General features: G+C 38.7%; 1 protein-coding gene across 2 annotated transcripts in view; it reads left to right on the forward strand.

The window, feature by feature from the left end:
- The first annotated feature begins 395 nt into the window (after positions 1–395).
- The window catches only part of LOC116722775 (TSC22 domain family protein 1-like), a 32,993-nt gene continuing 7,974 nt past the window's right edge, over positions 396–25,414 (forward strand). Inside the window, exon 1 of one of the 2 annotated variants that reach the window (XM_032567054.1) lies at positions 396–3,552. In XM_032567054.1, the coding sequence (XP_032422945.1) occupies positions 1,118–3,552 (2,435 nt within the window). In that variant the 5' untranslated portion in view covers positions 396–1,117. Of the gene's footprint in view, positions 3,553–22,472; positions 22,732–25,414 lie in introns of those variants that run through there. The other variant, XM_032567056.1, reaches the window with a different exon arrangement.

The raw sequence follows: 25,414 nt of genomic DNA on the forward strand, positions 1-25,414 counted from the left end.
CCTTCACAAATTGTTTAAAGACTTTGTAATTTCAGTATAAGTAAATATTTGAATTTAAAATTAATTTTTAAAAATATCTTTTCTGTTATTTAGTAGATGAAGAAAATAATTTTATCAATCATAAGTGTATCTACATACAATTTCAAAAAGAAAAAATTGGCTTTTGTGTATTGGAATTTTTTTTAAAACAGCTTCGGTTTTATTCGGCTCTTTCCGTGATCTTTTGTGATCTGTCCGATTTCGTTCTTTTCCGTTTATGTTGATTTTGAGCTCGGCCCTTTCCGTCATCTCTCGTGCCGTTTCGTTTACGTTGACTTAGAGCTCGGCTCTTTCCGTCGCCTCTCGTCCTGCTTCGTCGGTGTTGATGTTGAGCTCGCCGCCTCACCCAGACTGCTTTATGTCTGGCAGCAGGGACCATGCGCGGTCGCCATATTACGGAGCACCCCTCCTCTCCAGTCCCGTCACAGCAGCCAAGCAGGAGACGCTACCGCTGGGGGAAGAGCACCGGTGATACAGCAAAACTAAAACGAGGATTCGCTGGCATGGATGTAACCTTTGCACTCCACCGTTAAGTGATCCCATCGCTTTCAAGTCGTTGTACTCCGGCTGAAAAGGTTGATTTGCTCAATTTCCGAGTTAATTCAGCAGTTAAGACTCGCTCACTGTAGACTGCTAACCGGTGATGGAGACTGGCAGCTAGCTCCAGCTAGTAGTTAATATAACAATAACTCACTCAGCAGCTGCTTTGCTTTGAGTTCTTGTATTCATCGAAAGACAACATTTAGTTACAAAAAATACCGGAGATGTACGCTTGTGTGTAACAAAGACGCAGCCTGATAATCAACCGGCGAAGTACGACTGGCATCAGCTGACGTTAGCTCGCTAGCTGCTGAGCAAGCGGCCACTAGCTTCAGTTGGCTCGCTAACTGACTCCGGGGGGGAAAAATTGCCCTAGAGGTGGTTAAAATCGCCTGGATCACAAGAACACATTTATATTTGTTCTGTTATTTTCAGCTGGCTTGTCTGTTAACCGTAGTGTCGGCAAAACGGCGCCGTTAACGAGCTGCAACCTTATTACCTACTGTCAGAGACCAACTACCGCCCGGATTCAGTCGGAATGCATCATCCGGACCCCGCAGGAGACTCTGGCAGCGTCAGAAAGATGCCGCATCCGGCTGTCTTCCACAGGAGGGGCAGCAACACGAGCAGCGGGAGCGGCTCCACGCTGTCAACGACCGCCAACCCGGTGGTGGTCAACAACAGCCACGTTTCAGGTGATGACTACCAACCCTCCCTGTTGATTCAACCCCCCGCCGCGTCGTCCTCCCCGGGCCCCCATCACCCTCCTCCTCCGCACAGCCTGAACCTCCAGCCCCAACCCGCGCAACCTACTGGAGCTCAGATTAAAAAGAAAAGTGGTTTTCAGATCACAAGTGTGACTCCAGCGCAGATATCAGTTAGTACCAACAACAGTATTGCAGAGGACACAGAGAGTTATGATGACTTGGATGAGTCGCATACTGAGGATCTGTCTTCTTCTGAAATTTTGGATGTATCCCTCTCAAGAGCTAATGATGTAGTCGGAGCGGAGAGGAGCTCTTCAGAGGAGACCCTAAATAACTTCCACGAGGCGGAGACCCCTGGAGCCGTCTCCCCCAACCAGCCTTCTCACCCCCATACCTTGACCCAGGCGCAACACCGTGGCGGGGCCGTTGTAAACGGGACTATGCATCACCAACACCCTCATCATCTTAACCATGCTCAGAGCTACTGTCTGACCGGAGCTCTACCTTCTCTCACCCAGAAAATGCCTTCAAACGTGGGTGGCGCTCAAGAGAATGTTTCCCACGCCACCGCTGGCGCTCCAAGTATCGTCCCCCAGGATGTGGGGATTGTGACCCCAGGATGTGTCCCTGGAATGCACAGCTCTGCGTCAGGCACCACAGTTAGTGTTGTTAATCCCCCAACCAGCAGTGTTAGTAATGTGAATATGTTGAGCTCCGCCAACGTGCCTGTCAGAGGGGGAATCAACATGAGTGCTAGCAGCGGCGGTGCTAGTGGTAGCTTTCCTCACAGTGTTATTAGCAGCAATGGAGGAAGCAGTGTTGCAGCTGGAGGTAGCCATATGTCTGCTGCTAACGTCAACATCAACTCGATGACTACTACAACTGCTGCTGCTGTCAGTGCCTCTGGAGGCGTGGGAGTCCCCTGCGGGATCCAGGGAAGAGTTGGATCAGCTGCGAGCGCTCCCGCAGCGGCTGTGCCTTCAGCTGTTCCGGCACCGGCAGTGACAGCCGCCACCTCTCGCTTCAGGGTGGTGAAGCTGGACTCCAGCTCTGAGCCGTTCAAGAAGGGCAGATGGACTTGCACCGAATTCTACGACAAAGATGTGCCCACCCCTGCGCCATCAGTGTCCGAAGCTGCGTCTCAGACAGCGCGTCAGTTCGTAACGGAGAACTTTCCCTCAGAGAGGGAAAGCACAAGCAGCAGCTCTGTGAGCAGCACCATGAGTACGCTGAGTCATTACATTGAGAACCTGGGCAGTGGAGAGGCTGTGGGTTCCCCGTTACCCCAGCATGCCCAGGATTACGCCTCCCCTCCTCAGGGATATCAAGGAATCATGGGAGTACCTCACTCCCAAGCTCACATGCACACCCAGGATATCAACCATCCTCATGTGAAGACAACTGCAGCCCCCTCAGCTCCCACAAACCTCCATCAGCCAGGTCAACAGACTGCCATTGGTGCTGTCCCGCCACAGCAGCTCACCTACGCCCAGGCAGTCGCTAATCAACCGCCAAGCTCCTCACAGGGTTTGGTTGGCATCCAGCAGCAAAAGATGGGCTACGCTAACCTTCCTCAGCAATCAGCTGCATCTCCGGCATCAGCTAGACCTCCTGGGTACAACCAACCACAGCAAGGTGTACCCCAAGGTGCTCCCTCTCAACCTCTCTCCAACCAATCCGGCTCGGTGCTGGCCGCTCAAGCTAACGGAGCGACTCAGATGATGGGGATGCCTCAGCAATCACAGGGGCTCCTTCACAAGCCAGCTCCCGTCTCCAGTATGCCGCCCCATGTTGGGGTAGCTGGCCTCGGACAGCAGCCACCAAGCCACGTTGACATTCAGCAGCAGAAACCACAATCCCTTCTGACTCAAATACAGAATCCGGGCTCAAGCACCCAACTTCCTCCCGTGGCGTCAGCCTCAGCCGCTCCGCCTCCCAACGCTCACAGCGATCACCAACCTCAAGCCCATAATGCCGCAAGCGTCAGCCGAATGTCCCCCCATCCATCGCAGGACGCCAGCAGTGCCCAGGCCCTGGTTCACGCCGCCCAGGCCAGCGCCTTGTATGCCAGCTTGCCCAGCTTCACCACCACGCAGCTGCAGGACGCCCAGAGGCTGCTGCTCCAGCATCAGTCTTTACTGAAGCTGTCTGGCAGCGAGGCGGGATCAAACATCGGCCTGGGTCAGGAAACCGAGGGCAACGCCAACACCGCCAGTGCCTTAACCGCACCAGCCGGTCTCAAGACTGTAGACGGAGAGGATGATGGGTAAGAGACGCATACTTACTTTAATATTTGCATTTCCTTGTTAATTGAAAAGTTTATGCATATATATATATATATATATATATATATATATATATATATATATATATATATATAATGTAGCTTATTGCTACACAACAAGCTACATTTATTGGTTGTTGCTGTAAGGAAAGATAATCTGACAGCACTCAAGCTGCTACACTCTCTGTTTGAAGAACACTGCAAAAACACAAAATCTTTAAAAAAAATGTTTTATCAAGTTTCTAGTGCAAATATCTTAGTACACTTTAAATAATACAAAACTAACTCACAATTAACTTTTCTGCAAGATATGGAAGCTTGTTTTAAGTCAATATTTTCTTAATATTTATTTTTTTAAAATACTTGTTCCACTACAGATTATTTCACTTTTTTAGATATTAGCTGTGTTCTTTTACTGAAAACTTTCACTTTCTAAAGTAAAGTTGGTTTGGATTGTGCCACTTTTGGGTTTGAAGAAGTAATTTCTGAGGTGAAGCAGGAATTTTAATCACCCTGCAGCTTGTGGAAATGCCTTATTTCTAACAATGCTAACCCACTTTTTCTTGTAAACATTAGTTCTCCATTAAATGTGTTCAGATATTAAACAGAAGCAGTTGAAAGAGCAAACTATATAAGTTTGATTGTTTCGCAAACATTAAGAGTTAAGTATGTTAATATGGATATAACATACGTGATATTCTGCAAAATGATGCAAGTTATTTCAAAACTGAAAAGTATAAATTAGTCCTGCTTCTAAAATAAGAAACTAAATTTATTTGTTTTTAAGTGCTTATTGCACAGAATCTTATGCCTTTTTGTCAATCCCTTTTTTTAGAGTAACACTAAAAGTTGAATTAATTAATTGGCTTGTTAATTGGTCTGTTTTTTTCTCCTGTAGTAGTGTTGGGTGATAACTTATTTTATCACAATATTTTGTGGTGCTAATGTGATAACTAAAAATATTCATAAACCTATTTATTACACATTTTTTAGGTTATTGTTTAACTATAACTGCATGTCACAGCATTCATACCATCACAAACACAAAAGTATGTTCTTGAAAAGTATTCTCGTTTACCTCATGACAACACTTACTTAAAAAGAGTGTGATTTTATTTTATCTTAATTGAATCATATTTTAAAATGTACTGATATTTATTGATGCTCTCATTGTGCAAACAGTGGAGAAAATAACATTACCAATCAAACTATCAGCTGAGAAAGGGAAAATATTAAACTGCACTCTAAGTGCTTTAACGGAGGTCGCAGTGGTGTCTGGATTATTTTTGTTTTACGCAGGATTGCAACAATCTGACTTATTATATGTGGTTTTCTTTGAGGTCCTTCCTGCCAACTGTGATTATAACCGATTGTGGATTTTAAATTTAATTTAAAAGTTAATAAAACAGAAGAGGAACAAAATGTGCTGCTGCTTCTTTGATATAGAGGCAGTTTACTTTTTTAATCTTAGTGAAAATAAGCAGATTTTCTTTATCTTAACAACAAATGATTCTCAAATGTACATCAGAATAGATGCTGTTGGTTTATTTGTTTGTAGGCTGAAAATTGTACGTTTTTTTTCTTCTTTTTTTGTGATTTTGATGCATTTAACGAACAGGGGGAAAATATTCGCTTTTAATGTTCTGACTGATCACTATTCAGAAACAAAGAAGCAAAATTTATATGATGCTAATTAGGGCTGAAACAATTAATCATGATGAATTGATTATTTAAATCAACCTATTTTGTATTTAATAGTTAACTGGAATATACAGTTATTGAGACATAACTGTACAAAAAAATTAAATCAGGTTTAAAAGAAAAGAAATTAATTTAGAACCTTTTGCTGTGCAATTATTAATCTGTTTATCAAAAAATAAACAATCAACCCTACATTGTATTAAGTCAAGTAGCTTTTCACATATTGATGCTAAAGTATTGTTTAAGCTGCAGATGCATCCTTTACTACAAATGTTCAAGCGCTCACTAAACGAATGTTAGGCAATAAAATGTTTATTTTACTCTTTAAAAATGAATTATTTGTTAATTTGCGTCTTCTAATGTCTCTAATGTTGAGCTAAATAAAAAATCTGCAGAATCTTTGTTTTTTCCCTCTCTCGGATTAATCAATTATTAAAATAATCACTAGTTGCTGCCTTAATGCTGATTTCTGGTAAGTTTTAGATCGGTTTCTGTTCTGGATCGTAGTGGGTCGGGTTGAAGCTGCTTACTTACAGCCGTGTTGAAACTGTCTTCATGTTCGCTTTGGATTCAAGGAAACAGTCTCCAGTGTTTCCTTGAATCGAAGCAGTAACTTGCGCAGTGGTACTTCACAGAACCTTTTGAAGCGTTCACATCTGAAGCGTCTTTCAAATTGGGTGTGTGTGGAATGTAGCTGACTTTTGGTAACTCCCTTCAGAAGATTTTGCTTATTAAACGTAGCAGCAGAGCGAGTGTTGATGTTTCACTTTCATCTCTGCTGCTCATTCTCTGTAAACGCTGCAATAGCTTTAAAATCTTCTGAATTTTTTTTACATTTTTATTTTATTTTTTTTAAGAGACAGGATAGCACTCAGTTGCGCCGCCTTCTAAGTGATGAAAACATTGTAGCATCCAGGGACATGGTTCTCCACTTGCGTATTGCAGAGAAACCTGTTTCTTTCCTTGTTCTCTAATAAATCTCCCAGCTTGCTCTGGATGTTTGCCACATCAGCGGTTGTGCAGGTCCCGTGGTCTTCTGTGTGGCTTCTGTCAATATATTTTCTGGCTTTCATGTGTGGGATGTCTCTGCTTTCATTAATCACCCCCCTCTAAGGGACCGCTACCAAACAACAGGGGCTCTTTAGGGTGTCATTTCATGTGTTGGTCTCTGTTTTTCAGCCAGTGTTTGCAGGAGAGAAGCTGTGCATGAGCTCCATAGGTGCTGACAAGACATTACTGGAATGAGTTTGAACAGGCTGGTAGTCGGTGTACGTTGACGCGGGTTGGCCGCGGCCGATCGACTCCTGGGGCTCGTTGGCTAGCAAAGGAGATTTGGATTGGAATGAATCATACTTAATATCTTTGGGAAAAACAAAAGTTATTGTCACCCCCTCCCCCAAGACAAACTATTTTATTAAGTTGTATTGATTTGTATTGTACCACTTTGTGGTTTTATAATACCATTTCATCATTATCAGTTGTCTTTTAGTTGCCTTGCAGCTCTCTGTTGCAAATTCATTGCTGTAAAATACTACTAACATATTGCACTGCAAAAAATACACTGTACTAGCTTCTCTTTTTAACCTGCTCTTGGCTTGCTGTCTTTTTAAAATAATAATTTTTTATCTAAATATCATTTTTAATCTAGGTTGTAATTATTTATTTATTCCATTCTAAACCATTGTTGTATAGTTAGGCCTGTTTTTTCAGAAACAACTAAGGATGGGTTTAAATTGGCGGCACCTGCACATTAGCAATTGCTTTTAGCAAGCATAGATGTTAAGCTATTGACAAGCTAAGTTAGGGCAGATAATTGGGAGGTACAATGCACCTTAAAAAAATCTTAACTTCATGTATACACAATTATTTAGAAAATATGTAAGTTAGCCTTAAATACATTAATCACAGATCTTAAATTTTGTCCTGGCTGGACTGTTTATTTTCATATAGCCCGTGTAATTTATTTTTCTCCTTTCTGTCGAACAAAGTTTGAATTGTATGCAGATGTCTTCATTATGTTCTGTGACTCAAGGTGGTTGATGCTACCGCTAACTAGCTGCTAATATACACTTGCTAACTAGCGAGCTAAGTGTAAGTAATTTCCAGTTGGCAGTGCGACGTTCGTCTTGCCACTGGCTCACTTCTGTTGCCAAACCGTATAATGCTATGTGCATTCTGTGCAAAAAAGTTTGGCACTATTGTATAAAGTGTAGTGTAAGTGATACAGGTCTTAAATTTCATTCATATTGGTCTTAAAAAGTCTTACATTTGAGTTGGTGAAACCTGAAGAAAACCTGATATTCTGGTGAGAAAATTATCAAACAATAAATATCAAGGAAATAATTTAAAATTCCTGCCTTCTTAGTGCAACCCTTTCAAACTTCTGTATTATATGAAGACATGCCAAAATTAATAAAAATTTCCCTGGATGTTAATGAAAAGCAGCTTCCATTCAGCGGTGAAGTAATTTTGAGAAAAACAAGAAAAAAGAAGCAAGAACAGGAAGCTTTTATGGTAATTAGTTTGACACACATGAACTTTAATGTTTCTAAAAGGCGGCTGTGTTGATCATTGTATGTCAGTGGAGGAAGTGGTGATCTTGACTAAAAACAAACCTTTAAGAGGAAAACAAAGGTCTTAAGACCAGGCTTTGACTAGTGTGAAATTCCCACAGTATTTTTACCTTACAGCATGCCAGTGTTGCAATATTTGCCCATTTGTTTTATTAAAAACAGAAAACCATTATCCCTACTTCAGATAAATTGTTAATTAGTACTTAAAAAAGGTTACTTACAAAGTTATTTTTAAAACCATAATTTAAGAAAAAATGTTGCAGTAATTTTTCCATTACCTAAAATATTATACCATATTTTGCTCTTAATACAAGCTCATATAAGCTTGCGAATTAGCCAAGCTGTACGGCTAAATCTGTATTTCTGATGAAAGGAAAGTGTTGAAGCCTTATTTCAGGCATCTAACCAGCAGTGCACAGCAGTAGGTGGAGGAAAGGCAGTTCCACAATAGCTTCAGGGTTTCCATCTGCTAGTTTTACTCTTTTTTTGTCTTTCTCAACCAAGATTGCCACTGGAAACGCGACACATTAACATCCAGTGATTCACAGTTAATTAATGAAACTTTATCTTTAACTTGTGTCCATATTTATGTTGCTCTGTATTTCTGGCAATGCAGTGTGCAAGGCTAGCTGGATAAAATTGTCTCAAAACAACAATGTTATGGTTTATTGCAATAAGTTCTGGAACAATTTATCGTTTTGCAAAATTGGTTATGGTGACAAACCTATGCTCATCACAATTTGTAACATTGCTATAACATATTGCATTTCCTTGTGAAGTTGCAAAGGGAGTTATAGACACACAGTGATCTGATGTTAGCTTGACAAACTGTATTACAGTAACAGGTTAATATGTTTAAAGTGAGCAGTAAAAAAAAATGTAGATTCAAAACAAATGTCCAGGTGTGTAGTTTTTCCCATCTAAATGACATACGGCTGTTAGTGTGATGAATATTAACTTTACAAAGTGCTGCTTGAAAATGGTGCTAAAAAGTTGGACACAAATCCCGTCACTATTAATTACCATGACCTTGCAATAAAGGTGTTTGAGTGCAAATAAAGCACCTTTTGGTAAAGCTACAGCTGAGCACAAGGATTTTTTTCCTCTTTTGAAATGAATGAACAGGCTGCGTGTTTTTTGTAAATGCAGATCCATTGTTGGGATGAGCGGTGTGTGGAGTGTGTGTGTGTGCGTTCAGATGCGTGGAGGCTTAGGGGAATGAAGTCTGGCTGGCAGTGCGATGACTATCTCTGTTGCTGGCTGTAATCTTTCCCCACTGGCGCTGCAGGGAGTTGCTGCGACCTGGGTCTGTTGCTCATTGTGTGGAGATCAGCGAGATCCCCAAAATTCACAACACGCAGCGGAAGTGACCTAACCCGACCCGACACAACTTAGTCAGGTCTGCTGAGGACACAAACAGCCAGGGCAGAACGGAACCAGTCTGAACATAGCCGATAAGTATCCCAGATGTAAAAAATTAAATGAAATAATGAAAATAAAACCCTTGAAGGAAGAAAACTTGGTCTAATTCCTTCATTACTGCCCTCCTGGTAGTTAACTTTTAGTAATGCCTCAAATATTTCTACCTTAGCTGCTAATAGTATCCAGATGCTGAAAACTTTTTCTTTGTAGGCATTATGGGATAAAATAAATCCTTGAAATGTTGGCCACTTCTAGTTTTGTCTGATTTTGTGGTGATTGGCATGGATGTAATATAGTATTTCTCAAACTTTGTCAGGATGAGGACCATTTAAAGCATTTAATAAACACTCACAGACCACCTAACTTTAAACTGGCCCCGCAATAAATCTTTCTAATTCAACCTGAAATGAAAATATTAGTATTAGTATCTGAACATACTTATTGTCGTCTTTAGGCCTGTCACGATAACAAATTTTGCTGAACGATTAATTGTCTCAAAATTTTTTGCGATAAACAATAATATTGTTTGAAGACCTTTTTACCCTGATTTAATGGAAGTGACGTAATAATGCATGCGATTTCCTGCCATAGATAGATACACTTCATTTTCAAAATAACACTTAAAACTGGAACTGATTAACAAAGCTTCTTCACCATCATATCGCACTCTGCAGACTTATATCTGGATACCGGTAGCATGCTGTGTATCATAATACTGTTTTAAAAACAAAAGTTCTGCAACTGAAAAATATTCCTGCAGACATGAATTCCTCCGATCATATATGTAGTCCAGTTTCTTTCTTTTCAATAGTATCTTCAGTTTTTCTTTTGAGTGACCTGGTCTTAAGAAATGTATCCATTATTATTTTTAAACACAATCCTTTGGTAAGCTAGCTGTACACTTTGCATTTTGAGAACTTTTGCAGCTTAAAATACTGCCTATCATCTAAAAACAACAGTAAAGTTAGCAAATGATAAAGCAAATGTGCGTTTTTAGTCATATCAAATTTAGTCATACTGAAGACATACTTTTAACAAAAAACCTAAATAAACAAACCTTGTTCGCTGATAACAAAACACACTGTGTAAGCTCCATTGCAGCTTTTCATCCATCCTTTTGTTGTTGTTAAGCTGGTTAACACACATACCAGAAGTTAGGCCTTTCACAATAAATAAATCAGTTAATCTTATGATAAATTAAAGGAAACTCAATAATTTCCATTTGCATGACTTATTGTTTTTTTTTCTTTTCTCTTTCTTTTTACCAAATTTGGATGACAAAAGTCTTCAGTCTGGTGCTTTAGTCTCAACTAGCCCGTTTTTTAAAGGACAATTTTGTTTTACTTATTTTGGTTGTTTAATATGTGTCCCAGTTCCAGCGTTAAATGTTCCTAAAAATTTTAGGTTGATCCATCTTTGAGAATGTGTTCTTGCATTATTATTTCATCACCATTATATTATATTATTAGAAAATACTCTGAGAACAACAATATTATCATTTATTGCAATTCTGGGAGAATTTATTGTTCAGGAAATATTTTATCCTGACAGGCCTACTGGAAGTTGTCCCCTTCAAAATAAAAGCATCAAACCTAAAACCAGAAGTTCATCCTATATAATACTGAGTAAAGGCAAAAAGTGCCAAAAGAACTTAATTTAGGGTTACTTACATATTTCCCTTACTGGTTTGAATTAGTAAGGGCCTAAGTTTGATTAGTCAATTAATCATCAGGATAATTGATTATTAATTGATTGCATTTACACCAGCCCTGCTTTTAAGTCAAGGACAAAAAGAAAGACCTGAATTGGTTATATTTTGAAATGATTTTCAAATGTACCACAGCTGACATTCCCATATCGTATCGATGACCAGCTGCTCATGTTGCTGCTTTAAAAGCAAACGGTGGTTATGTATTTGTTTTGTTTCTCACACCTCCCTTTTACCCTGCCTGTTTACCCCACAGGCCGAACCAGAGAGCACCAGAAAACAGCAGAGCATCAGCATGTTGTGTTTCAGGGGGAGGGGACTAAATATTAACCCTCTTTCTTTCCCACCAGTGAGAATATGAATGGGCAGACATGCGACTGTTTTTGTAATTTGTCTAATCGAGTTTTAGCGCAGAGACTCCTCTCCTTCGTGTCTTTAATTGCTGCTTCCTGTATTGTACCTATTGATACGCTTTGTGCAAATGCCTCATTGATTTTTGTTTGTGTCTGCTCCCCTTCTTGCTGATTGCTCCTTTTTCCATCAATAAACAGGATTGTTTCACTTAAGAGTGCTGTGGGAAAACTAATGGCCTGTAATGGACAGTAATGGATTGTGTTTAGTGTCCCTTTCATCTTTTAGAAAATTGCCCTCCGAAAGCTAAACATGCTGGTGTGAACGAACGTGCCTGAGCCGTAAAAAGGAGAACATCGATGAGAAACGGCTCTTGCTGTCAGTTTGGTTCTGTGTAAACAAATTGTTCTTTCTCATTTGTTGTTGTGTCACTGTTGTTTTGTTTTTCTGTGGGAGCTTGGCCAGTTCTTGTCTTTCAACATAACTTTTTAATTAAATGTAATAATGTGCATGACCAACTGGCTGGGCTGTTGCGGTGAAGCAGCTTCATGCTTGGTTCAGAGAAGAAAATTCAGATTGCAGTTTAAGATGGATATGTTTCTTTTTGAGGAAACCTTATTTGTACAGAGTTCTTAGAAAAACGTCTTTTTTTAACACACCAACTGATTCCAGTATTTTGTACAGTCTAGATTGGGGGTGTCCAAACTTTTAGTAAAGTGGGACAAAATTGTTGTCAAAAGTACTCATGGTCCGAGGAAAAAAAAAAAAAATTAAGCAAATAAATAAGGATGGACTGATTTATTGGCTAGATAATTTATCTGTGCCGGTGGGAGATCGGTGATCGGCCGATTCTTACACGGGAAGCCAATCTTATCCACCAATCTTATCTACCTCAGCAAAGGTCTAAGAATCAACCACTGTTCTCTTCTGCTCCCCTCTTAGAGAGGTTTGACTGACAGACTGGCCCACCAGGTCATGTCTGCGCGTTTGCAGTTGACAGCAGTCACCCCACTGTTACCTACTCAGCGACTTTTTTTGAGATAATTAGCAGCATTTCAGACAAAAAAATTGGTATCGGCCAAAATCGGAATCAGCAGGTCAGGATTTTTAAAGATTGGTAATTGGAGATTGGCCAAAACAATGCAAATGGTGCATCCCTGCAAATAAAGTTGTAATATCTATCAATATATATATAATTTTGTAAAAAATGGATGTTGTAGATCCAAAACCTAAAAAGGATTTTGCACATTTCCCTCTACCTTTCAATTTCTTTTAGGCTCAGTTGAACAAATTTATTTTCAGTTATAAGAGCAGAATTTTGGTCAATTTCTTTCACAACATTTGTCATACTTAGCCAAATTTAAATAAATCAGTTAAAAGCTGATTTAGTGGAGCAAAGTTGGCTTTTCAATCTCTTTTTAAGTCTCTAGATAAATGTTGTTCTACTTGTTAGAAAAGAAATGAATACTTTGTGTTATTCATAGCATTTTCCAATTCAATTTTTTTTTTTTAATATACTTCTAATCAGGATAAATTATTAAAGTTTAACAAACAAGTTTGCATCATTCTTGAACTTCATTTGGGGCCAAACAAAATAAGTCCAAGGGCCACAAATGGCCTCTGAACCACACTTTGGACAACCCTGCTCTAGATGGTTCATGTTTTATGTAAATTTTTAGTTTAAAATGTTTTTATATTTCGGGGATTAACGTCAATCCTATAACATAATGTAGTCAGACCTTAAAGATGGTTGGATATCAGCCTGGTAAACACTGATTGGTTCATCTCTGGTTGTCATTGTTAATTTCAGAGGTTTAAATCATCAGATCCATGGAAAATATGAGAGAATGAAATTGTTTTCATCCAGTGAGAATCGCCTAAATATCTGCACTCAAATTGCTTCATCTCTCAGAAATCACACCGATTGTCGCTCCATCTCCTGTTGGGGAATCTCCCAGTGTAATTTTGGGGGGTTTAGTGGTTTGGTTGCTGGTGTCGTCGTCCCAAACATGCAGGCAATGTGCTGAATCATGTCCAGCATTCCTGTGGCTGGACATGATTCAGTCAGTGTCCAGTCAGCTCAGTGTCCAGTGTCCAGTCAGCTCAGGGAACATTGCTCGCACTGCACAGAACCAAATGAATGACTCTGCTTTTGGTCAAAGGGATTTCTTACCGAGGCTTTTTTTCTTTCTTCATTCAGAAGTAACCTACATAAAGGAATCGGCACATTTAGGAGATTTGTAGAACTTAACTGGATATAATGTTTTAAATTAGCCATATTCTGCCATATTTTTGGGTAACCAGCATTAATGAGCAATGCCTTATCTTTCTGTGGGTTAGCTTCTACTCAGTGTTGCTCGTATCACTCTGTTCTCATGCTCCCGTTCTCCCTGCAGTAACTAAAAATATATTCCCAGCTTACCGCAACACTCCACCTGATTCGCATGTCTTCAGACCAGAGAACAGCATCTTATAAACATCCAGAATATGGGGTAGTTATTAGCAGAATATGTCTGAGAAATCACCTTTATTGGCCTCTGTTGACATAAAAACAGTAGTTTAATGTAAACCATGTGGTTCTTCCAGCTCTTTCAGCAGTGCTATACTGCCCCTTGCTGGTTAGAAAGCTGTGGCCTGCTTACTTTGGCTCATCTCTGGATGTTGTTTGGTGCTATTAAATGTTTTTTAAACCTAAAATTTGCATATTTTTTACTTATAACAAATGGAGGGTATTTGTAGCGTCAAAGCTGGTGAAACAGACTGTTTTGTAAAATAAAAGTATTTTTTTTTCACATGTAATCTTGATTTGGTTGGACTGTTCCTACTTTTTAATCAATCATGTGAGAGTTATTGAGGGCGCAGAGCAGCTGCGGGAGTCTTGCGTCACGTACCTGCTGGTGGGATTTGTTGCAGAAAGAGCGAAACAAACAACCAACAAGAGCCCAACTAAATGGAAGAAATGTTTTGCACAGTGATTCTCAAATGGAGGTAGAAAGGAAAAGTAAAATGTGGCAAACAATAATGCACCGTCCTGGGAAAGGAGTAATGCCACCAGCTGCAGATTGAAGTTTATGATTCCAAATCATAAACTTCACATCAGATCATGTGTGTGATCTGATGGGTAATGAGATCACACACAGCAACACTGAGCTACATTATACTGTTTAAATATATACACATTCTTGTGTAAAGCTGCATTTTATTAAGGGGTTAACTTCATTCGTCTTCAAAACGTCATGTGAAGAAATGGCTTACTACGCCGCCATCTAGTGGTCTAAACCCAGAAGTACAATCTGGAGAATTATACTATAACAAAATAATGGACTGTATTTTTGTTTTTAGAGTACAATGGAGTATTAAGGCTGTACTACGACAAAATATAAAAATATTATGAGAATAAACTCATACAATAACAAGAATGAAGTCAAAATAATGATAAAGTCTTAGTAACATGAGAATAAAGTCTTACTATAAATAACGTTTTAATATTATGACTCAATTATAAGATTTCAGGAAGTTTAAAAAAAAATCTAGTGTCAAAAGCTGTGGGCTTATTTCACTCTGTTTACATTTTTAGTTTAAATCTTATTTTTAATCAGTATTACCAGGATGTATCAGCAGTTTGAAACTGCTTCTGTTTAAGTTCCTATAACCTGGATGTTTTTTTCTTTTCCAGCATTTGTGAAGATTCATGTTCGGTTTTCTCCATTAAAGTCGTGCGCTTCTGCATTTTTACAGTTTTTTAGGTTGCGATTTAGGGCACAAAAATATACTACTTCAGCATTTTCTTTTGTATCTCTTGTTTACTGAATTCCATTTTAGTAGCATTTGCTTCTAAAAAATTGAAAAAAGAAACATTTTCACAATCTTTTTTCGTTCTTCTTGTCCTTCTGACTTGTTTTTGTAAAGATTAAATTGTAACGTTTGGACTGATGGCTCTCTAAACTCTGTTTTCTGGCAGATGCAACATCATGTTGTGGCCTGCAAGCACTATTGATCGCAGACTAATTTGCATTCTTGGATTTGTTGCGCGGGTTGTTTTAATAATGCATGAAAAGTCGATTCTGCGCGACTGAGATATTCTGCAACTTATTCTTTTAAAAACAACGATGTAGTTATTCTTGGTCACGTTTTAATGCTGCTTTAAATGGGGATTGAGTTTAATGGCAGTTCACCAGTATGAAACACAGCATCTGCAGTAAAATTTATGTAACTCCTGCTTCTCTAACTGTTTGGAAATCACAAAAAGTAAAATTTTTTTAGAGGTTAAACAGAAATAATGTGTAAAATTGTGGTTGGCCAGAAGATGGCGCTGTGTGCCAGGCTTGGTCCTTCTCCAGCTCAGGGGCCTCATGCATAAAAGGGTGCGCAGTTTTCACACTAAAACTTGGCGTATGGAAAAATTTAGAAAAGTGCGGCGCACACAAAAAATCGGATGCATAAAGCCGTGCGCACGCACGTGGTTGTACACCTTTCCTTTGTAAATCCTAATTTGCAGGAAATAGAGCGCAGCTGCTGGTCTGCCCTGTTGCCACCCATAAATACAAATGTAAATTGGTATAAATACCCGGACGTCTGTCACCACGTGAAGCAGTAACCATGGCAGCGTCCTTGTTTGTAGCAGTATAAGTATTTATAATAATTATTATTATATATTTTATTTAAAAGGTGCTTTGAGGACACCTAATGTCACCTCACAAAAATAAAAATACATTTTAAAGAAAAAAAAATCAAATTAAAAAAATAAAGAAATCCTGCAAATGCCTGTTTGAACAGTAGCGCGTTCAGCCGGGGTTTAAAGACAGACAGCGTGTCAGAGAGTCCTTTGAGGGGGAATGTGGACATTTATTCTAAATAGTGGATTCATGTGCATGAGTTGTACATTTACAGAATAAAGATGCTTTATGTCCATAAGGCTCATTCACAAAGCGGGTGGCTGGACTGAATGAAGACTGCAGCCGGACCGGTACCGGTACTGCACGGCTCTATAAGTTTTGCTCAGAGCTCCAGGATGATCAGTCTGGATTAATCTAAACACTCATAAACCATCATCAACATTTCCCAGCAAAGCAATATGATCAATCGCTCCCTCTGAATCCTTCCATTGACGATGTTCTCCATCAGAGCCAAAGAGCTTCACAGTTACGTGGCTCACCTTTGCGCAGCTACTTATATACGTGTGATTGCATACACACCTTGATCACCTTAAAAATAATCAAACCTGTTGATTATTTTTAATCAGCAGGTGTGAGTTAATCTGGTGATCCAATTTTAGTGAGAATGAAATTACCCCATAGGTGCATTTCATGCGCTTCGGCACACGGACCAATGCGTTACATCTTTGTGAGACAAAAACTGAGAAAAAGTACTATTTACATTTGAGCGAGGTTTTCACATCCTTTTATTTTTATTTTCTTTATTTTGTGTGCGTGTTAGCTTATTGTCTGAGGATAAATGCGGTTCAGTTTCATCGATTACGTTTAAACAATAAAATATTAAAATCATGAATAACATCAGGTTTGGTCTAAATAACACCGAATGTAGTCAGATTTCAGTGTATTTAGGTAAGTTTTGATTCTTTGTCGTTTGATATTGTCCACAGAAAAAGTTTGCATATATTTACGCAAACTTTGACACAAAGTAAATTTTTATACATGCCGACTTGTGAGTAAAATATGGCAGCACACATTTTTTGTGCGCAAGCACCTTTATGCATGAGGCCCCAGGTCTTTATAATTTTTTCCTCCCAGTTTGAAGTAGATTTAGCGTCAGTTTTGTGTTGAATTCATCACCATGGCAACATGTAATATGTTTGTTGCTAATCCATACCCGTGATAGCCCTGTTTTCTTCCAGATTTAGTCCTGCTGACATGGATCTGTCGCTAATCCGCTCACTGCTCTGTCTTCACCTGTAATCTGACATGGATTCAGGAAACTGGGCCAAGCATCATTCCCTTAATGGTTTCACATATTGATTTGGTGAACCTTCCCTGACCTCAACGGCTAATGGAAATGCAAATAAGACAATAAATCAAAGATAATCAAAGGTATTGTAAGCAGAAAATCAGTGGGGAGTTGATTTTTTTTCTTTTGGAAGATGTTTTTTCCACTCATGTTATCCAAGGTTTTTCAAAAAATTTGCTGTAGATAGTGACGGCTGTGTTCAGGGATGGCCTCCTGCAGCAGTCTGTATTACTGCACATCTGAAGAAGCCTCTGTTCATTTTATTTAAAAGAATGAACAGGGTTGAAGTGAAAACATGATCAATGGTTCAAACCTCCTCCTTCTCTCTCTGCTCTTTGCTCCAGCTCTGCTTCCTTTGAGACTTCAGTTGAAATAAAAAGGCGTAATCTAAACCAGGGGTTTCCAAAGTGTGGCCCAGGGGCCATTTGTGACCCTTGGAATGAGTTTGTGTGGCGCCTGATTGCAGTTGGAAAATGGTGCAAATTTGTCCTTCCGGAATATGTAGCCGATGCAGATGAGACACCTGCGAACTTGGAAATAATTGGTTGAAAAAGCTACATAAATGTAAACATTAAGGCAAATTTCATAATAATGTTGGTTTTAGTAAAAAAAAATTACTTGTTCATAATATCATTTTTATGTTTTTTAATAGCAAGAAAAAGCTAATTTTGGCCCCTAGAGACTTTCAACTTGGGATTTTGGCCCTCAGTGCAAAAAGTTTGAATTGAAGCCAATAATCAATATTGAAGGGTTTTAGTTGGCATATTTATTGAAAATTTGTCGGTTCTAGCATAAGTTGATGCTGTTTTAAGTACAAATCTTTGTTATATTTTGTATGATTTTCATTTTCACTTGGGGGGGAAAAAAAAGTACAAATTAAACATGATTGTAAGCATTATTTTAAATTCTGATTTTCAAGATGTCAATGGCATAACAGAGAAAATACTCCAATATTGTATATTTCTTTTGAAAATATAGCTAAAAAACATAATTTTGATTCACTTAATATTAACATGTTGAGTTGCATGCAGACACGGAGCTGTTAAACGAAAAGCAGAACAACTGCCAAGATTTGATTATTGATTTAGTAACGAGATGTGGCCCTCCACTGTCTCCCTGGAGGCCCTCTTATCGTCTTTTACTGCTGCCGTTAGCATTATTTCTGCCATGCACTGACTGAGCTGGAACGTGGTGTTTTCTTTGTCTTCTAATCCTGTTAAAGCCATGTTTCACCTCACATTATTTAAACTTAATGCTCACACACTCATCAAAACCTCTGCAACTGGAGTTATCCCCTGTTGGTCTTCTTAAACAAGTGGCAGCCATTTTTCTCTGGCTTCTCAACAAACAATACAGGATAAACGTAAGGAGTCTAAGATGCAGGATAGATTACAAACATGTTCATTTTCTCAGAGATTTTGAAAGCCTTAGAATATAATAAATTATTTATAAAATTAAGGCCTTTAAAATGTCTTACATTTATTTTTAAGAAGTTAAGTTGTCCTTAAATACGTTATGTCACAGGTTTTAAATTTTGTGGTGGCAGGACTATTTAATCTCGTATATTCTATGTAGCCTTCTTTCCTCCTCAGTCAATCAAGTTTGTTTGTGTAGCACATTTCAGCAACAATTCAGTGCTTTACATCATAAAACATAGTCAATGTCTCATTTTCTATGGTTCTAAACTGGTGGGTTTTTAGTCTAGATGTAAGGGAACTCCCATGTTTCAGCTGTTTCGCAGTTTTCTGATTTGTGGTGCATATAAGCTGAATGCTGCTTTTGAGCGTGTATGTCAGGTTTGAGTCGTTTCTTCATTGAGATCTGTGACTCAACACGGTTGAGGTTACTGGTAAATAACTGCTAATATACCCTTGCTAACTGGAAATGATATATTAGAACCCATTGGCTGTGAGGGAGGAAAAAAATGAGCTAGCTTAAAAAAAAAAAGCCGAGTATCTTTCAGCTAGCTAGCCGGTTAGCTGAAAAGGAAAGCTAACCTGGTAGCCGAAAGGGAAAGCTAGCCTGGTAGCCGAAAGGGAAAGCTAGCTGGGTAGCGCAAAAGAAAAAAATGTTAGCTAACCTCAGTTTTTTGTGTCTATTTTGCACGTTTTTTGCCAGTTGACTTGGCGACGTTCACCTTCACCATTGGATCACTTCTGTTGCTAACTTTGCTAGGTTCATTCTGCACATAAAAGCTGGCTCAACGGCAGTCCAGGTTGTTTGTTTAGTACATTTCTGTTGCGATCAGGTCTTGAATTTCATTCATAATGGTCTTAAAGTCTTAGATCTGAGTTGGTGAAACCTGCAGAAGCACTAATTGCTACGTTTATAAAGTTTTATTGAGACTGTAATGTCAAGGCGATGAATCAAGGCCCTTTCACACCTGTCTGTGTAAGTCAGTGAGGATTTGCTGCCGTCAGCCCAAATGCTTCAAAAGCACTCCTCTCTCCTACGTATGGAGACCAGATTGGCCACTCATCATTCCTCCCTGCCTCTCTGACTCAGAGTAGCTCTGTGGAAATCTCCACAGTCAGGGTGTGACTATGGGAAAACCACAGCCAGCACTTGCTGGTAACGTCTGTGCTCTCCTTTATCAAACTACAGCTCAGCCAAAGCCTCTCCGGCTCAATAGGCCTTCTTTTATTCATGGCTCTGACACGTCAGGTCCCCTTTTATCAATATTATAGAGCCCACTTCTTTCTGGAAACACAGCAAAACTGCCTCCTTCAAAGACACAACAGTGATCCACATTCAGCACTTTGTCATCTAAGTAATGGTAGATTCTGAATTCAGAGCTGGAGTCACAAAGGTATGCAACCAGTACCAATATGAGCCACTGTCTTAACTTCTTTATTACCTGGAGGTTTTGGTGAGTTTACTTAAATCTGCTTGACTTGCTTCTGTTACTATGGTGATATTTAGGGTGTTTTCACACCTGATACTCTGGTTGACAGATTTTAGTGGCTGTAGGATTCCTCTTTTGTCCCACTAGTGTTCGAGTCACTTGTTTGCTTTGGCTGTATTTACCCAGAATGCCCTATGCTGTAGTTTGCTTGGTCTTCGGTCCATTTGGCGTTCACATATGCACTCAAACTGCACCAGAGTTCACTTTAATTGAACGATGATCAAGGTTTTTCTGAGTATTTCTGCTTGTTTCAAGGCTTATAGTCTTAAAATCAGGCAAACCTGTTGTCTGCTTTGATGCTCATTTTATAGGATTCTGATGGAAAGTCAGATTTTATTTCTCCATTAGTCTCACCAGATTAATATGAAACGATACAAGAGAAAAAGAGGAGTAAAGGGAAACGTATATTTTATAAAATCATTTTTACAGTCTGATTATTTAATGTCTGACATGGGTGCTTTTAAGTTTACTGGAGAACTTAAAAATATTCCTTCTCCTTCAACAATTAAATGTTCTCACTTTACAACCCCAGTATTGAGAATTTGACCTAAGCAATTCATAATTTTAAAATTGAATGAAATGAGGGGAAAAGTTTTGGAGAAGTTTTAAAGTGGGGTTGGCTGAAAAACTCAAGCTTTGACCATCTCAGTGTAGTTCGATCCGGTATTGAGAAGCAGATAGAGTCCAGAAAAGGAGCAGCTTGCTTCTGTTATTCTTGTTCAGAGTTTATTGAGATACATGGAGCTAAAACCAAGAAATCCGGGAAGAAACCCTCTTAGAACCTGCAGAACTACACTGGCATGCTTTAGAAAGAATATTCACATATTAAAATGGTCCAGACATAAATCAACGCTCCCAGAAACTCTACATCCATCCAGACTGGCAGAACTTGAGCTGTTTTGCTAAGGAAAATGAGCGAATATGTGCAAATCAGCCTAAAGACTTGCAGCTTTAACAGTGAAATGTGGACTTACTCGGCACAGATAAATGCATTTGCATGCAACACTTTTCAGATTTATTTTAGGTTTCAAAAACAGTACAAGTTCCCTTCCAATCCATTCTCATTGATTTGACATCCTAGAATGAAATTGTTCTTTCTTGTTTTGCTCAGAAATGGATGTTACTCTTTGAAACTTTCACTGTGTCATTCTGAGTGGTGAGATCTGGATGTCAAACTCAGCCAGGTGAACAAAACAAGCGTTTTTTTTTTCTGTAAAGGTGTGCTTGGTGAATATTTTCAGGTGGGTGGAGTTTAGTTTTTGGTGTTAGAAAGTGTTAAAGTCGTGTCATGTGACCATCGGACCTTTCCCTGAAGCACTGTTCTTTCCTGATCCACTCCAGTACATGATATCTGTTGGGACAAGGAAAATCCCGCCGCGCTCCGCTCTGTTGATTCTTTGTCTGCCTGACGCTAAGCCAGCAGAAGCCCTCTGAGTGCATGTTGTGCTTTCTGCTAGCTGAAGCATGAAGGCGTGTCGGAGCGACCTTTTGACATACGAGTGAAAATGCTTTCATTCAATGAAGTGTTTTCAAGGTGTGGAAAATGCTCGATAGTCAAACTGCACTGTTTTGTTATAGAGTTCCATCTAACGTTTGATTGAAAGCTGAAATTTGGAGACATTTACAGTTTTCCTCGCCGTTTGAAATTAAATTAGACTAAACTTTTCTTTTTTTGACATCAGTCAGAATCACCAGAATTATTTCTATTTGCTAAATTTTAAGCATTTCGTTTGAGCAGGAAGGGAGTTTATCTGAACACGATTGGTTTGGATTTTTTAATACAACATCAAATACCATAAAAGAAGCAAATAAGTAATATTTTAATTTTTCAGAGCATTTTATGTCCATTAAAAAAGTTTTAAGTTAATTAAGCACTATTTTTCTTTGTTAAATATCGGTTTAGTGGAATATAGTGGATCAGTGCATCCCTAATTTTACTGACAGGGTAATGAGAAACACCAGAAATCATTTTTAAAACTAAACTGTGTTGCCTTGGGCCTTCCTGTCCTGCAAAGTCAGAGACTTTGCTCAAAGTATTTGAGATTTTGTGAAGGATGAACTCCTACCAGCATAGCGTAAAAGTTGCTGATGTGTTTCTGTTTACTCACAGAACATCTCCGTCTGTTAAGTTCTTGGTGCTACAGCAGGGAAATCACCGGCCCAAACGCTAATCTGGGTTGAAGGTTTACGTAACTCCTCGCATCACATGACCACGCGTCACCTCCTGCACAGCAGCATCACTTAATTCACTCCACTCAGCAGCCACAGAGGGAAAGATGAGAGGCATGTTTACCGGACCATCAGAATCGCTCGTTTAAATCAGGAAGCGGCTCCGCCGGCTGATGCGTGCGCCGCTGTAACCCGGTTCTCCGGCCGAACTGAGTCGGTTGTTTCGAGGGTTCGCTTGTTTCTGTGAAGGGAATCCAAATGTTCTCGCTGCGAGACGTTTCAATGAGGGTGCAGGGAATCCGGCTGCAGGGCCATGACGAGATGGCAGTGAAGCTTTTGTTCTGGGAGTTGGAGCAGCATCTCAAAAGGTAAAGGAGAGGCAGGTCAGGGGTCAGATGCTGCAGTAGCTGCTGCAGCTGGTTTTATGATGTCCTCTCTGTTCAGCCTTTAGAGGTTCAATCAATGCTGGATTCTCTGAACTTTGAATCACATGTAAAGAAACTGGGTAGGGATGAGTAAAACAAATCCTTAATGCGTCTTTTTGGCATAAACAAATCCTTTCTAGCTCCGGGTGACGACCAGATTTTACTCTTTGTTTCTGTTCATTTTAAACATTATTGAACTCTCTTTTCTTCTTTCACCTCCATGCTCCTTTTTCTTATCTCCATTTTATAAAACACAAGGCTGACTAATGTGATGTTAAACTGAGATGAACTTTAGAAAACACTAATCTTCCTCCCTGATGTAGCTGAAATAACCTGACACAATAAACCAAAATGAAGAAATAACATTACTACAGTGGCTGCAGCTAATTGATTAATGTATCAGTTATTAACCTCTTAAGCTTTTTCATAATACAATATCGGAAATATCTCAAAAGAAGCAAATAAATAAGTAATATTTTCTTTTTAAAAAATAATAAAATACAACTGTTATTGCCCAGAGTGCTACAATAAAGCTTTTCTTTAGTGAAACTGAACCAAGTTAAGCTAAATCTGCCATTTGAGGATATTTGTTTAAAACATATTTACAGATAAAGGTGATTTTATCATAAATGCAAAATGTATCTAAATTTTTCTAAAGTTTTGGCTCAATTATTATTCTGAATGTTTTTTGGTTTTTTTCCAAAATCTGTACACTCCTCTTAGCGATTAATCAATTACTAAATTAGTTGACCATTATTTCAATAATCGATAAATCAGTTTGGCCCACAGCTGGTCTAAATCACAATGATATACATGTTAGCATCTCAAAGTTTCACATCAGTGGCATTACATGGAACATAATACTGTACTTTTTACTCTGAGTTAATTTATTTATGATGTTATTCTTCTGCATAAGTTTGTTTTATTGTCTAAGTATTGGTGTGTATTTATTGTATCATCATTTACCACAAAAAACTTCTTATAAGAATTTAGATTTATTATCATGATAAATTCCAATTAATGTTTAAAAAAGTCCAAAACTGTTTATTCAATGAAAGCATCAGTAAATACCAATAATTTTTAAATTTGATTAAATGCAGTTGCTGTGTGCAGTTTAGTGATGCAAGACAAACTTTTTTTATTTTACTGGCGTCCTAAAGAATCGTTTTAGAAAAGGTAAACGTTTTTCAAGAGCAGTATTTGTGTTTGTGTGGCTATAATTGCTGTGACAAAAGGTCACATCCACCCTAAAAATGAATTTATACATAGTTATTTTCATCATTCCTTATCATAATATTATCACAGAATATATATAGTGATAAAACTATGTCCATATCTCTGTCTAAGTGATGTAGCTTACTTTGTTACTGCCAGTAAAACGTCATTATCCAGTGATTTAAATCTAGAGCTGCAGAATATCAGTGTGTGCAAATCGCATTCTCAGAGAAATGTTTGGATGCAATATTTGGCAGGATTTAATATTTCAGGTGTTCACCAGTAACATCTACGACCAGTTTAAAACACCAGTTCAAATCCACAAAGTGGATTTTATTAGTGATGAGGAATTATGGAAAAAGCTGTGTAATTTTCCCCCATCATAGACTCAGCTATTTCAGAGTCGGGTTTGTGAGAGAAGAGTTGAAAGAATGTTTAACAATCTGAACAAACATGTTTTGAAAAACATCCAATTTTAGGATCTATTCTTAGCGTTGACTCGTTTAAGAGCTTCAGGTGTGCAGGCTATTTGGGTGTGGATAAGTGGCTAAACCGCCTTCCAGTCAAAGACCAAACCGGAAGAGATCATGGCGGCTTAGTGTTCCTTATTTAAGCGTCTGGACTCCTGGTACAGAGAGTCCTGAGGTGTTTGAGGATCAGAAGAGAGCAGAGAATCTCTTTGAAGCCGACTTTATAGCTGTGCAGCATAAATCAGCCTGAGACTCACTTTTTAAAGTAAATGCCCTAAAGTTTCTTTTTCTACCACCACACCCTCAGTCAGTCCCTCCAGGATGTTGCAATGTTGTTTTTTTGAGATTATTACAGCCTACAATTACTGCTTTTGTGGCATATTTTTCAAAAAGTTGTGATCAAAGTTAAAAAAAAAAGTAAGCTAAAATGTTCAAGGTTTCCCCCAGAGAACTTGCTAAGCCTGGTGGTTGGACACCAGACCAGATTCATCCTGCGACCCGTCATGTTTTTGAGTTAAATGTTTGAAGTCGACATAAAATTTTAAAATATCGCTTGATAATTATGTGTTATTAAAAGATTGGAAGATTAATACTTGAACACCAACAATAAAGTCTGAACAAATGCAAACATTTTTAAAAGACTTAAAAAAATAAGTAATGCTTACCCTGGTGGGGCCACAAGGAAAGCCTGGTGGCCCGCCAGACTTATAATTCACTTATAATTATTGCTGCATATAAACGCTCCAAACATGATTTTAATAGATGATATTTAAAATGCAAATAACATTCTCAAGTACTTTCTTAAAACAGCAGCAACATGTATAAAGTTTCACATAAACAGTTCTTAAAATGTTAAAAACATGTAAAGAACTAAGATTAGCAATCTAACAGTAAATACAAAGCAGTTTTTAGAAATAGATACAAGACTCTCAATCCAAGGA

The sequence above is a fragment of the Xiphophorus hellerii genome, chromosome 7 (assembly GCF_003331165.1).
Source record: "Xiphophorus hellerii strain 12219 chromosome 7, Xiphophorus_hellerii-4.1, whole genome shotgun sequence".
Taxonomy (NCBI): Eukaryota; Metazoa; Chordata; class Actinopteri; order Cyprinodontiformes; family Poeciliidae; genus Xiphophorus; species Xiphophorus hellerii.